This window comes from Carettochelys insculpta, chromosome 4 (genome assembly GCF_033958435.1).
Source record: "Carettochelys insculpta isolate YL-2023 chromosome 4, ASM3395843v1, whole genome shotgun sequence".
NCBI lineage: Eukaryota > Metazoa > Chordata > Testudines > Carettochelyidae > Carettochelys > Carettochelys insculpta.
Window position 1 is genome coordinate 33,912,731 of NC_134140.1, and position 13,296 is coordinate 33,926,026.

Below are 13,296 nucleotides of genomic sequence, written 5' to 3' on the forward strand. Positions count from 1 at the left end.
GTTTGCAGAACAAGGAAAGAAAATTACATTTAAAATTCCTAAATGACATTTATGCAGCTTTTTATTTCATTTCCCCCACATTTCAATGTTCCTACTCAGCAACATGTAACTAACAAGACCCTACAGCACCTTTACTGTGAACAAAAAAATAAACTGGTTTATACCTTAATTTGCTCTTGATTTGCTTGAGCCCAGTATTCACAACTCTCTTAAGTACCCCTAAATGCTTCATTTTCAGTTACAGTGAATGGCAAGACAAACATTGTTTAATATAGCCTGCTAACAGAATTATGTCATTGCCAGCATTCTGCCCAATTAATAGCCGAGACGGACCTTTTGCTGAGATTACAGGTTAGACAGCTGGTAAAATACTGCATCTTGGAGTCATTCATAAACAATATCAGCCCATCCGCAAATGTTATTGCGCCTTATGCTAGGCCTGTATCTCAATAAATTGGACAAAGAGTAACAGACGGTGGGACTACCTTTTAACACCAAGAGAAAAGGCATAAACGAACTATTTACAGCATAAAGCAGCTACAATGATTTTTGGAACCCAATCTATAATCCGTTCACATTTTCTGAAGTAGTTGAAGGATGCTGGGCAGATTAATATTGTACATATAGATCTACTGCTTATTGAGTTGCTGAAAGCAAAAAAGTCTTTGTTACTTTTTTTTCTCCTTATTACAAAGATTAAGTTTGTACCTTAACAACCACAGGGCTTGTTCTGATCCTGTGATTAGTGTTAGCATGGTTTTGTGTGCTGAGACCACTGCATTCATTGTAATTCAGCTGAATGTTGGCTGGAGCCAGCAAGAGCTTCTTAAGCTACAAACACATCGGAGAAGAAGAAGGGGATGGGGAGTGGAGAGAAGAGTTATGCATCTGTAAGGATTAAAACACTTATCTTAGTTTGCACAGTCATTTCAAATTAGTTATGTCTATCTCTTCAAACAGAGTACAGTAACACAGAACAAAGTCCTGAGTAATCCCCAGGGCAGAAAAGGGGTTGATTCTTCTCTAATTCTTCTTGGCGTATTTCCTTTTCCTCTACCACAGCATAATGGAGTGCAGGAAGAAACTATTATTGCCTTGGTTTTCTGCAAGCCCACGCAAAAGAGAACCTCCCCAGTGATCAATGTCAATACGTGAAACATTTGTGTTCTATCCAGAAGTCACCTTCACAGAAGCGTGCTCCTGCGCCTATAGCACTCAATAGTGAAATGACTTCAAAATGTTTCTGTAAAGCCAATGTGATGGGTCTGCACTACAAGTCCATTGACTTTGGGCTCATAAAAGTATATCTACACTGAAGCCATGACTGCAGTGCGGGCTGACATACCCACAATAGCTTTATTCTAGCTAGTACGCCTAAAAGTAGCAATGAAATCATAGCAACATGGGCTTTATGTCTAGCTGTACAAGGACACAAGCAGGGTCCTAGAAACATTCGCACACTGCTTGCTCATAGTGAAGCCTAAGCTGATGCAGCTTCACCGATGCTAGCTAAGCAGCATGGCTATGTCAATCAACTCCCAATGCAACTGCCCTCAGAAGGAGATCTATTAAAAACTAAGTATCTGTGATGTCATGCAACTTGCGCAATACCAGGATGCTTCCAAAGAGGGTATGAGGCTACTGTGTGCAGAAGGCAAGAAAGCTAAAGGCAGAGAGTCTCCCTTTGACACCCCATCCCTATTAGCACCAGAACAAAAAAGCAGTCCAGCAGCCCTTTAAAGACTAAAATATAATTTATTAGGTGGTGAGCTTTCGTGGGATAGACCCATTTCTTCAGACCATAGACACATCAGAACAGACTCAATATTTAAGGCACAGGGAACCAAAAATAGTTATCAAGGTTCACAAATCAGAAAAATTGCAATTAAGGTGGGCAAATCAGAAGAGAAGAGGGGCAGTAGGAGGGGGGGAAGTCAAGAGGCAGATAAAACAACAAAGTTATTCTCTGTGCCTTAAATACCGAGTCTGTTCGGATATGGCTATGGTCTGAAGAAGGAGTCTATCCCACGAAAGCTCACCACCTAGTAAATCATTTTGTTAGTCTACACAGTGCTACTGGACTGCGTTTTTCTTTTGATAGAATGTAGACTAACATGAATGTAGGCTCTCTCTCTGTTACAAGCCATTGTTAAAGGCACTTGTTAGCTAGTGTCAAATCCATCCAGCCTTAACTGGCATCACTTTACACATGATCAGAAGGGAAGCCTATACATGCAAACAGAGCCCCAAGAAAGAACATCTGAATTAAAAACATTACTGTTACTGATCAAAACAAAAAAGAAGTCCAGTAGCACTTTAAAGACTAACAAAATAGTTTATTAGGCGATGAGCTTTCATTGGACAGACCCACTTCTTCAGACCATAGCCATACTAGAACAGACTCAATATTTAAGGCACAGAGAACCAAAAATAGCAATCAAGGTTGAGAAATCAGAAAAATATTATCAAGGTGAGCAAATCAGAGAGCACAGGGGCATAAGACCGGGTGGGGGGGGGCGGTGTCAAGAATTAGATAAAGCAAAGTATGCAAAAGAGCCCCTATAATGAGCTAGAAAACTCCCATCCTAGTTCAAACCACGTGTTAATGTGTCAAATTTGAATATAAAAGAGAGTTCAGCACCTTCTCTTTCCAAACTCCTGTGAAAAGTCCTCTTCAGTAAAACACACACTTTCAGGTCATTAACAGAATGGCCCACTCCATTAAAGTGCTGGCTGACATGCACCTAATAAGCTATTTTGTTAGTCTTTAAAGTGCTACTGGACTGCTTTTTTGTTTTGACAGCATATAGACTAGCATGGCTCTCTCTCTGTTACTGTTACAGATGTGATTGAAATGATAACCAACGGGTTAGTTTCTAGACTCTCAAATTAAAATCTCTTTCTTTAACACTTATTTTCAGCAGAAATTCTTATTTTTTTTCTGGGGTTTGCTCCCCTCTTCCCTCCTCCCAGGGTAAATTTTAGCATTTGACTTGAGTTTCCTTTGGTTTCAGTCTAAATGAAAAGTCCAAACCTTACTGTGACTACATCATACCCATGCAGCGAGTAGCCAGAGGCACATCCAATTCCTGTTAAACAGTAGGAAGGGTTCTTACTAGAGATGGCTCTTCTGCCTCCTGAGTCGGAGGGGTGCCGTCGGGCATTGGCGAAGGGCTAGCATCATTTTCATTGGTCACATCTCCATCTGTCAGTGCATCAAATGAAGGCAATCCATCCTCATCCACAGGGATACTGTCCAGTGTCTCAGTGAGAACTGCTAGCAAGTTTGCTTCATTTTCTTCATCTATCTTCTGTATGACGAGAGAGAGAGAGAGAGAGAGATGTAAGAGACAGGATAAACAAAATGGTGAATCATGATATGAAAAGTAAAAACTTTGGCTAAAACTTCTCTTCGCATGATCTGCCTGCAACTGGGTCTCACCAAATGCACTTTTGGCAATGAAATATCCATTTATGCATTTGGTGGGAGAAATCCAATTAAAATTGCAGTGTATTGTTCCAATTTACTGTCTTCCTTAGATATTTTTAATCCAATATTAACAGCTATGACGAAATCATCATGCACAGATTGCATTACAGAATGCACCTAAGCTACTGACATCTAATAAAACTAGCGCTGCCCAAGCTGTCTCTTTCTTTCTCTCTCTCTAGATCTGAACTACAGTTAATTGACCTGACAAAATTACAAGAACCTCAGAATAAGACAGCTAATCAGAGCACCAGAATATATTAGTTGAGAAATTAGGCAAGTCTTGATCATGTATGCAGTTTTCAGTCACCCCCTCACCTCCTTCTAAAAATTCTGGGTCCAAAACCACATACACAAGTTCCTACTCTCAGACATTTCCCTGTAAGAATAACAATCAGTGCTCACATTATTGATAAACTCTTTGGTTTCTTTTAAAATAAATGTATTATGCAGACTGCCTTTGAAGTTGTCCTTCCCAGTTATGTGGTTTGAGTGCTCAGTGAGACTATTGTGTATGTTTATCTAATTCAGTCTGCAGTTACAAAAAGTAGATTAATTCCTCATCAGATGTGGTGTTAATGTGAATTTATATTAGAGATCTTATTTCAGTAACAGGACTTGTTTGTATCAAATCAAAGATGTGTAAACTCCTTATATTTGTAATGCAACACATTCTCAATTATCGATCTTCAGAATAGCATATTTGGAACACAGGGTTTCCCAACAAATAAAAGTTTATATATTAATTTTAGTGAGATTTTCCACATCAGTTATTTTTATTTTGGACTCTGATCTCACCTCCGCTAAAGTCAATGAAAGGACTCCTATTGACTTCAGGGGACAGATCCAAATACACTAATGTCAATAGTAGTCCAGACATTGATTTTAAAGGGAGGTTGATTTTAAAGCCAGAACCCCAACAGACACAACTTTAGTTTAGAAGATCAAGGAATGGACAAAGATTTCAATATAAAATACCAAAAAGAGACCTGAAAAATATCTTTCTTTAATCAAAGTAGCAATGTGATTAATCTAACAGGAAAATATTATCATCCCTCAGACAAGTTTCAGTAGACATTGGGTTCTTGCCTGTTAAGTGTTGGAGGAGTCTGAGTGTTTTCTTAGTGTAACTTCTTTATTCACAGTAAACGCATCACTCTTCGAGCAGACGTGGTCAAGCAGCACTCAGCCAAAATACTAATATCCAATTCTGAGACAGCAAATTTGACCTAAGTCTCAACTCTAGTTAGAAAAATTAAGGCATTGAGAAAACTCTTACTGCTTGCAACAGCCCCTCAGAAAGAAACAATATCACAAAGCACAAGTGTTTATTCGAAGACTGCACAATACTCCCACTCTGAGAAAAAGAATTTGCAAATCTGAGTTTAACAGTGCCATCTACTGATTCCCCCTGAAGAAGTGGGTCTGTCCCACGAAAGTTCATCACCTAATAAATTACTTTCTTAGTCTTTAAAGTGTTGCTTGACTGTTTTTTTGTTTTGATCAAATACAGACTAACACGCTCTCTCTGTCACTGTTCAACATAAATTACCACACCGTAAGCAAAACAGCAGAATTGCAGGGGAGAGGCTATAAGATTAACTCAGATGTATTTGGAGATGGAAAGGGTGAGGAGAAGAGATGGAAGCCTCATCTCAATAGAAACTTGGGTTATCTTAGTCGCATTGTTGAAATAAACAAGCAAACATTAGGTTCAAATGCTTATCTACAGGGCAGATTTTGTCCACAACAACTCTATGAAACCTAATAGACTAGTATCTTTTTAATTGACTATTCAAACCTACCAGTCGAAATCTATAGCAGACATATATTGTGTTGGCAAACTACATGTTTAAAGTCTGAAAAGTGGTTTAAAAGCCACTCTTAAGCACTTTGTCCCCAAGCAACCCCAGAGGCATTCTGCCCAGCTGACCACTAGCTCTGCAATGAGAATGCCTCTGGAAATTTTGCTGGTATGGTCCATCTCCACATACTTCTCACCTGCCCTCTGTGCACAAAACCTACTAAACCCACCAGAGAGCTCTCCGTGTTACTACTTCTGACCTGGAATGCCCCCTTCAATAATATAATGCTAGAAGAAACCCTGATATTTGCTGTTAGCTGCTTGACGTTTGTGCTTTAAACAGACATTCAAGTGCTCTGACATTCAAGAACAGAAAGTTGAGTGGACACTGCTCCTCATCATAGCAATTTCAATTAGTTTTGTACAAGTTTCAACAATCAAACACCCCAGAGAAAGCAAAGGATGTGACAAAGAGGACTCTGTTAAACAATTAATGTCACTTTCCATTATTGCTTCAGTCCCAATTTACAGAGCAAATAAATCAAAGTCACCACAGATGAAGCACACTAGCCGGCTAACACATGTCTGTTCACAAATGACATGGCAGCAGGAACACATTAGTCAGGAAAACGACATTGCAAGATAACCTTTCAAAGGTTTAACTATGCTATTGCTCCTAATTGTCCTAAATTAGTTTATATAGAAACATATTTATTAGATACAGCAGGAAGTGGACTGGAGGGAGTTGGGAGAGTTAGATAGTATAGCAGATCCATGTCTGAGTCATAATCACTAAAGTGGCACCTCTGGTTCACTATCAGAGTGTTGACAGCACTAGGAAGAAGCTGTGCAATGGCTAAATGCAGTAAAATCCACCATTTCAACCTTGGCACTTATAAAGGTAATTTTCCATACTGGTGTCCAGGCTTCTAATCTCACAAAGACTAATCCCATGAGCTGCTGAGTACCATCTACAGGGCACTGAGCACTCCGAATCCCCCCCTGAGGTCAGTGAGAACTGAGACCATTGAGCATGTGCAGGAGGCATTCAGCAGCTCAGTGAACTGAACCCATAAATTCCAAACATGATGACACTAAATTTGTACTGGCTTGCCCCTAAATAAAGAGCTGATGGCTGCTAAGAATTACCTGAATGGATGACTGAATGGAAGATAGAGCGGGAAGATATCTTGAATGTGAATATAAATACATGCAAATGGGGCCTCTAAGAAAACAAATTACACCAGCTGATTCTGGGACCATCTGCCTGGGCACTGCAACTCTCCACTGCTTCCAACTCTCGGCTGTGGATTAATGTCATAAACTGAGTCCTTAATCTTTCTGTGTGAGTCCAGATAGGTTAAAAATCAGCTTGTCCATTCATCTCAATGATCGGAAAGAAGAAAACTTTGAGGCACCATCGTCATTCTTTGGCTGATTCTAGTAACTGAGGTTTGTGTCTTTTGACAGTATGAAAGAGAAGGATAATGGAAAAGGTAGGTAATAGTGATCAAAATAAGATCAAGCTTCACATACCATGATAGAACCAAAAGGAAAATGTGGTGGAGTTACTACTAGCACTGGAAAAACATTCTTTAAAATGGTGGGCTAGAACCTATTGTGGTTGAAATTTACATAGCTTCACTAGCAAAAATAGAATAACGTCCCTTTGCACAAGATGGGACTCTGGCTCACTGTATGTTTAAGGACTTGGGATGTGAGATTGGCGGTAATGGCACCTGCTTTTTAACTTTAGTCTGATTATATCAGTGCTGATGACATCCCTGGAGGCCAAGATCCTCTTTTCAGGAAGAAGAAACCAAACCACTTAGGTTTCTGTACAAAAGAAGCCATAAATGGGGAGTTCAGACTCCTACGGTCTCTATAATGAGCCTGCCAAGTACTAACAAATATGTTGTAGAATAATCTCCTAATCACCAGGAGAACCAGCTCCAGCAGCTGAGCAGAATAAAGTAGAGGGAAATTAGGGGCAGGGAAATGTAAGATAACTATTTGTGTGGCCAAAGAAGACAGGTAAGGATAGATTGTTTCCAGCAGCTGTGGAGCTACCTGATAAAGTCATTTCAACACATCATCTCATTTCTTACAGCTGTCTGGTGGCCTGGCAGATTAAGAGTATAGTAGCACAATTACTGCATGATAATATAAAAATTAAATGTTTCTTTTCTATACCTACTGTCCATGGACAATCTCACAGAGCTGTACACACATTAATGTACTAGGACAAAATTTCCCAAAACACACAACTGACTTCAGAGAGCATTAATGACTTCCAACGGGATTTGGGTGCCTAAAAGGCATTTTGAAAAATTTAATTTTAATCTTCACAACTGTCTTGCGAGGACAGAATTATTACGCTCAGTTTGCATACAGGAAGACAGAGGCCCAGACAGGCTTTTGATATGGTCTTAAGGGTTTTAATTTGTTTTACATTTGGATTGTTTCATTTTATGAATCCATAAGATTTCTTCAGCGCTTTACAGTAAAAATCCACATGATGCCTTATCATGAGCAAATCTGCAATGTCTAAGGCAGTGGTTCCCAAGCTTTTCACGAGTGTGGACCCCCAATCACCTCCCCCAAACCATTCACAGACCCCCAATCACCTCCAAAACTGTTCACAGACCCACAACAAAGCCAATTTTACCCACTATGTACATTTTGTTAAATGAAAAAGGAAACCACAACATAGATTTTTGAACAGCAATTAATAACATTATTGGAAGATATTTAATTTTAAAATAATAATTAATTATAACTTTGTAAGTTATTTAAAACTTATTTTGTACGACAGTTTTCAGGCTTTTTTCACCATGGGCCCCCTGCAACACCCTCCATGGGTCCGTGTAGCCGAGGTTGGAAACTACTGGTCTGAGGCATTCCTACAATTGAAATGCAAAAGTTAAGAGTTATCAATTAACTTTAAAAACAAAATGGAGTCCACTAGGAGATTTTAAGCCAGATTCTCTTGTATGTAAAGGAAATTCAGGGTTAATTATCCTTGTCCTTGTGTGCTTCAGGTCTGCTTCAGCTATTTCAGGGAAGCACGAGGCTCTCTCTTTATGAAGGAGAGTCACAATCCAACTCCTTGTATTCAGCAGAGAAAAAATACACTTTCTGGATCTACAGCGGAGAGTGGCACTAGACACTTCCTAGTCTGGCAGCCTGAAACAGCCCACACAGCCTCTCTTCTATATAGGATGAGGAATATGAGTCAACAATGTGCTCTTGTTGCCAACAAAGCTAACGGCACATGGGGGCTGCATGAGCAGGGGTATGACCAGCAGATCTGCATCTCCTAGAACTGGAAGGGACCTTGGGAGGTCACCTACTCCAGTCCCCTGCCCTCTTGGCAGGACCAAGCACCATCCCTGACATCTATTTGACCCAGTCCCTGAATGGAATCCTTAAGGACTGAACGCACCACCTTGGGTTTAGCAGGCTAATTCTCAAACCACTGACCAAATGAAGTGATTGTTTCCCTCTGTTCAGTGAGGCCACATCTGTAGTATTGTGTCTTGTTTGCCCCCTCACCCCCCACTACAGAGAGGATGAGGATGAACTGGAGATAATCCAGCAGCGGAAAACAAAAATGATGAAGAGGCTGGGGTGCATAGCTTATGAGGAGAGACTGAGGAAACTGGGAGATGACAGAAGAAGGAGCAATGGTCTCAAGTTGCACTGGGAGAAGTTTTGGTTGAATATTAGGAAAAAACTATTTCACTGGGAGGGTGGTGAAGCACTGGAATGGGTTGTCTAGGGAGGTGGTAGAATCTCCACTGCTCGAGGTTTTCAAGGCCTGGCTTGACAAAACCCTGGCTGGGATGATTTAGCTGGAGTTGGTCCTGTTTTGAGCAGGAGTTTGACTAGATAACCTACTGAGGCCTCTTGAAACCCTAATCTTCTGTGATTCTATCATCTGCGGCATGATCTTTCGTACTGTTCCACAGCCTTACTCCCACTGGCTTTCTCGAGGCACTGGGCCTGTCTATAGCAAGATGCCTCTAGAGCTTTCTCACACAGCACTGATTAAATCAACCAGGGGCTAAGTCTACAAATGGGAGTTGCACTTGGCATTACAGCATCTAACACTTAGCTGCCCTACCACCTAGAGGGAATCACAGCCCCCAAGCATGGCAACGAAGCTCCCTGTCCAATGCATGAGAAGAGTTAGGCACCAAAGAGTTGGATTCCCAAAAGTGAGCAAATTGAGTAGGGGCTCAGGAAGTGCCTCAAGTAGTCATTAGGAAACACTAAGGACTGAGGTGTGAGTTATGCCCTGCCCTTCAAAGGGAGTCACAGATCCCTAATGACAGGCTGAAGAGAGGCACCTCCATTGCTTGGAATTCACAATTGTGACCTCTTGCCTGGAGTGTGACAACTAAGCCGGGTCAGCTTTTTCTCACAACAAAAACACTCCAGGGGAAGGAGGTGATGCCCTCACCCCAAAACAAAGGCGATCTGGGCTCAAATGCCCTTGCTGCCTGAAAAGAGCAGTAACCTGAAATCAGGTCTCCCACCTCTCACCAGAACACCTGAATCAGCTGCCTGTAAAATCACTCCCCTGCTGTCTGGCCCAATGAAGTCTGATGTACAAAGTGGGAAGATCTTAACAAGAAAGACTGAGAAATGCAGCACAGAATATTCTACAACCCGGCAGTTAGCACTTTCACTAGGGAAGGTGAAAGAACTAGGTTTAAGTCCGTGCTCTGAATCAGGCAGAGTGAGGAACTGAACCCCCTCTCTCAAACTCAAGGTGAATGCTCCAACCACTGGACCAAACAGTATGAAAGGGCTGTGTTTTGTACAAGCCTCGGTCTGCTGGGTGGCTGCTGAGCATGCCAGATGGGGCTCCACAGATGAGAAAGATGGGGGAATGCCTAGCCTGAAGATCCTGCCATGCCTCAGGTGCCATGCCTCAGGTGCCAAGCTGCATGGCAGTGTTAGCACTTAGGGGGCAGGATGCATGCCCATCGGCAGAAATCGAGGGGCCTAGGAAATTTAGACACCTGCAGGATTTAGGCAGTAGCTTAATGGGTGCTTGAGGGACTACCTTTTAGTAAAGGGGCAATGAGGCACCTAAACCCGAGAAGTTAGCATCAGTTCAGTTATTTTAAACAGACAGGGACACATTGTGTCACGCAGATGCTGATTCACAGAGCTGCAGCTCCACATTAGGAAGAGAAGCCTGGTCTCCCCAGCACCACGTGCAAGATCTACAGATTGGTGTGCCATGGGGATGAAGACACAGCTCTGCATTCTCCCCACCTCTCCATGTGGACTGCACTCCTCCCATGGGGCTCATCGGAGAGAGGAATCTCTTCATTTCTCACAACACACAAGAATCCTCATCCTGGGGCCAAGATGTGAGAGAAAAGCTCCTGGAACTGCCCCGCTTAAAGAAGCCAGAGACGGTCTAGGTCAGAGCTGGAGATGACCTGATAGTGGGACGGGAGAGCGAGGACAGCTGGCTTCAGCAGTGTTACTGAGCATGCTTAGTCTGAGTGTGTATGCGTGGTACAAGTAAAGCAGGAAATCTGGGTGGGGGTCATGTGGCCTTTATTCAGAGTCATGTGGGGAGACACCTAGTACTACTTTATAGTGTTTCTGCTTTGCCAGTGAAGACTAGGAGGTCAGCTATTCAGTGCATCATGTTCTCTGTGTTTGTCTTTTTAACTTCACAGGACAAAGGCCATTTTCATTTCCTCGCCAACAATGCTGAACAGAATGGCAGTATATAGCAAATCAACAGTCACACTAATGAAACAAAACAACACACAAACAAACATTAATACAGCCAGCATGGTCACCTGCAACCTCCCACATAATCCCTGCATCCATTTTTGGTATCTTCTCCCAATCTATTCTCCTGCTGATAGGCATTGTAGGCTATTATAGCACTTTGCTGCTGGCCCCAAGACATGGTAATGCACTATGCACAATTGAAGAGTAAATGACACATTTTCAAAGCAAACTTTACTCAGACTCAAATTGTGCCTGCAAATTTTCAGAGCAAAGTTGTAGGCAAAAAACCTGCACTTTGCGCACATGCCAATCAGCTATTCAAGTATTAGCTGTACACACACACACACACTCTATATATATACACATGTACACACACACACACACACATTCCATAATGGCTAGAGTTCACCAGATAAATTCTTAAACTCACAGGCTATAGTTACATTCACCAAAACCACCAGCAGCAGTATGCAAATGGACAGTCTCTAAAAGGTAAATGGCTGCTCATTTGCATATTCACTCATAGGCAGACACTGCTGCCAGCATGAAAAAAGCTGTGTAAATGTGGTTCTGCCAGCGAACCCCCCACCCTTTGTCATCAGCCTCTTATGCCTGGAAAAAAAAACCAGAACCACATTTATGCCACAATTCTTGTGCTGGTGGCAGAATTTGCTGGTGAGCAAATATGCAAATAAGCAGCCATTTGTATTTTTGAGACTGCCCATTTGCGTACTGCTGCTGGTGGTTTGGATCAGTGTAACTATAGCCATAGGCTACGTCTGTGCTAGAGGGTTTTATGGACAAAACTGGGGTTCAGTAGACTAAACTATGTCTACACTAGAGAGTTTTGTAGACAAAGCTTGCAGAGCATCTACACACAAAATGAGTTTTGTCAACAGAAACTGTCAATAAAAAAGCTGTGTAGAGGCTTTAGGGGGCCCATTTGTCGACAGAGATGATCAAAAGATCAATCTGCTTTTATGTTTAGATGTGATCTGTAAACAGAAGTTTTGTTGGAATATCTCTTCTGAGAGTAACTTCTGTCGACAGATGCAGAATCCATAATGAACCTGACATTGTCTCTCCTAAGCACAGGTACAGGCTACATTCAATAAAATCTTCCCTCACATCGCCTGCATATGAAGCTTCTTTCCAGGTATGAAGTTTGGCTTTCATACAATTCACAAATACGGCATTTGGAAAAAAGTCTAAATATTCTTCTACAAAATGTCACATTTTATTGCTTCTAATGAGTAGCTGCAGTTCAGATATTTCCATTACAGGCTGACGATTTAAGTTTTTAACAAACTGAAGAGCTACTAATTGACTTATCCATCTCACAAACCTCAGGATCCCAGCTAGCAACCTGTGACACATTTCGCATCTTTTGACCAAAAATCATTCAAATTTGCAAGCCACTTGATGACAAGATTTCATTTGTATAAACTGAGTATCCTTCCTCTCCTTGAAAGAAAGCTTTGAGTCTCAACAACAACAAAACACACACACACACACAAACCTACAACAAAAACACTGAGAACAAGGTATAATTGTGCTGACTGTGTTAACAGAACCGATGATTAGATATTGTTATGCTGGAGCCAACCCTGGCTATGGACCCAATATCAAAAATTTATGGTAATTGAAACCACAGAATCTTTGGAAATGCCATCAATTTGACTCAGTATCAAAAGGTCACTCTATTCAATTTATACTCGATGCTGAGCACAATATCGAGAAAACACCTGAAAGCAAATTATCTTATCAGCAGTTCAGGCTTCAACATTTACTGACTACAAAGGGTAATTTGCTGATTGCTAAATAAATGCATTACCTTTGTTTTGTACTGGTCTGAGCTCACCAGAGGAGCATTTAAACTTGTAAAGAACTTGACACTATAAAAGCATTACCAGATATCTTATTGTTAACATATTAACTGCATCTTTACAGTGCCGAGACACCTAGTGGAACTATCTCCTGCTTTGCAGTGACAAAAACACAACAGGCAAGAGCTATATTATGAACTTTCATGCCAAAAACTTTGTGAAGTCCAGGGCCAGAAATGTGGAACAAGCAGAAACTTCTCAGCATCTCCCCTTATGGAGGAAAAGGGCCATGCCATTCAAGTACAAGGTTCCTTGGAAGAGAGATTGAGAGTAGAAGACAATGCCAGGGGCTGGCAGAGGAAGATCAACCCAAGAAGTCTAAGGAAAAGGGTGGAATGTTCCCTTGTGCA

At 41.4% G+C, this 13,296-nt stretch overlaps 1 protein-coding gene across 2 annotated transcripts in view; it reads right to left on the bottom strand.

Moving 5' to 3' along the window:
- Window positions 1-13,296, bottom strand: part of PPARGC1A (PPARG coactivator 1 alpha) — a 489,410-nt gene that overhangs the window by 36,172 nt on the left and 439,942 nt on the right. For both annotated transcript variants that reach the window (XM_074992556.1, XM_074992557.1), the window contains 2 exons: window positions 3,117-3,311; window positions 709-831 (listed from right to left, as the gene is read on the bottom strand). In XM_074992556.1, coding sequence (XP_074848657.1) covers window positions 709-831; window positions 3,117-3,311 — 318 coding nt within the window. The remainder of the gene's footprint in view (window positions 1-708; window positions 832-3,116; window positions 3,312-13,296) is intronic.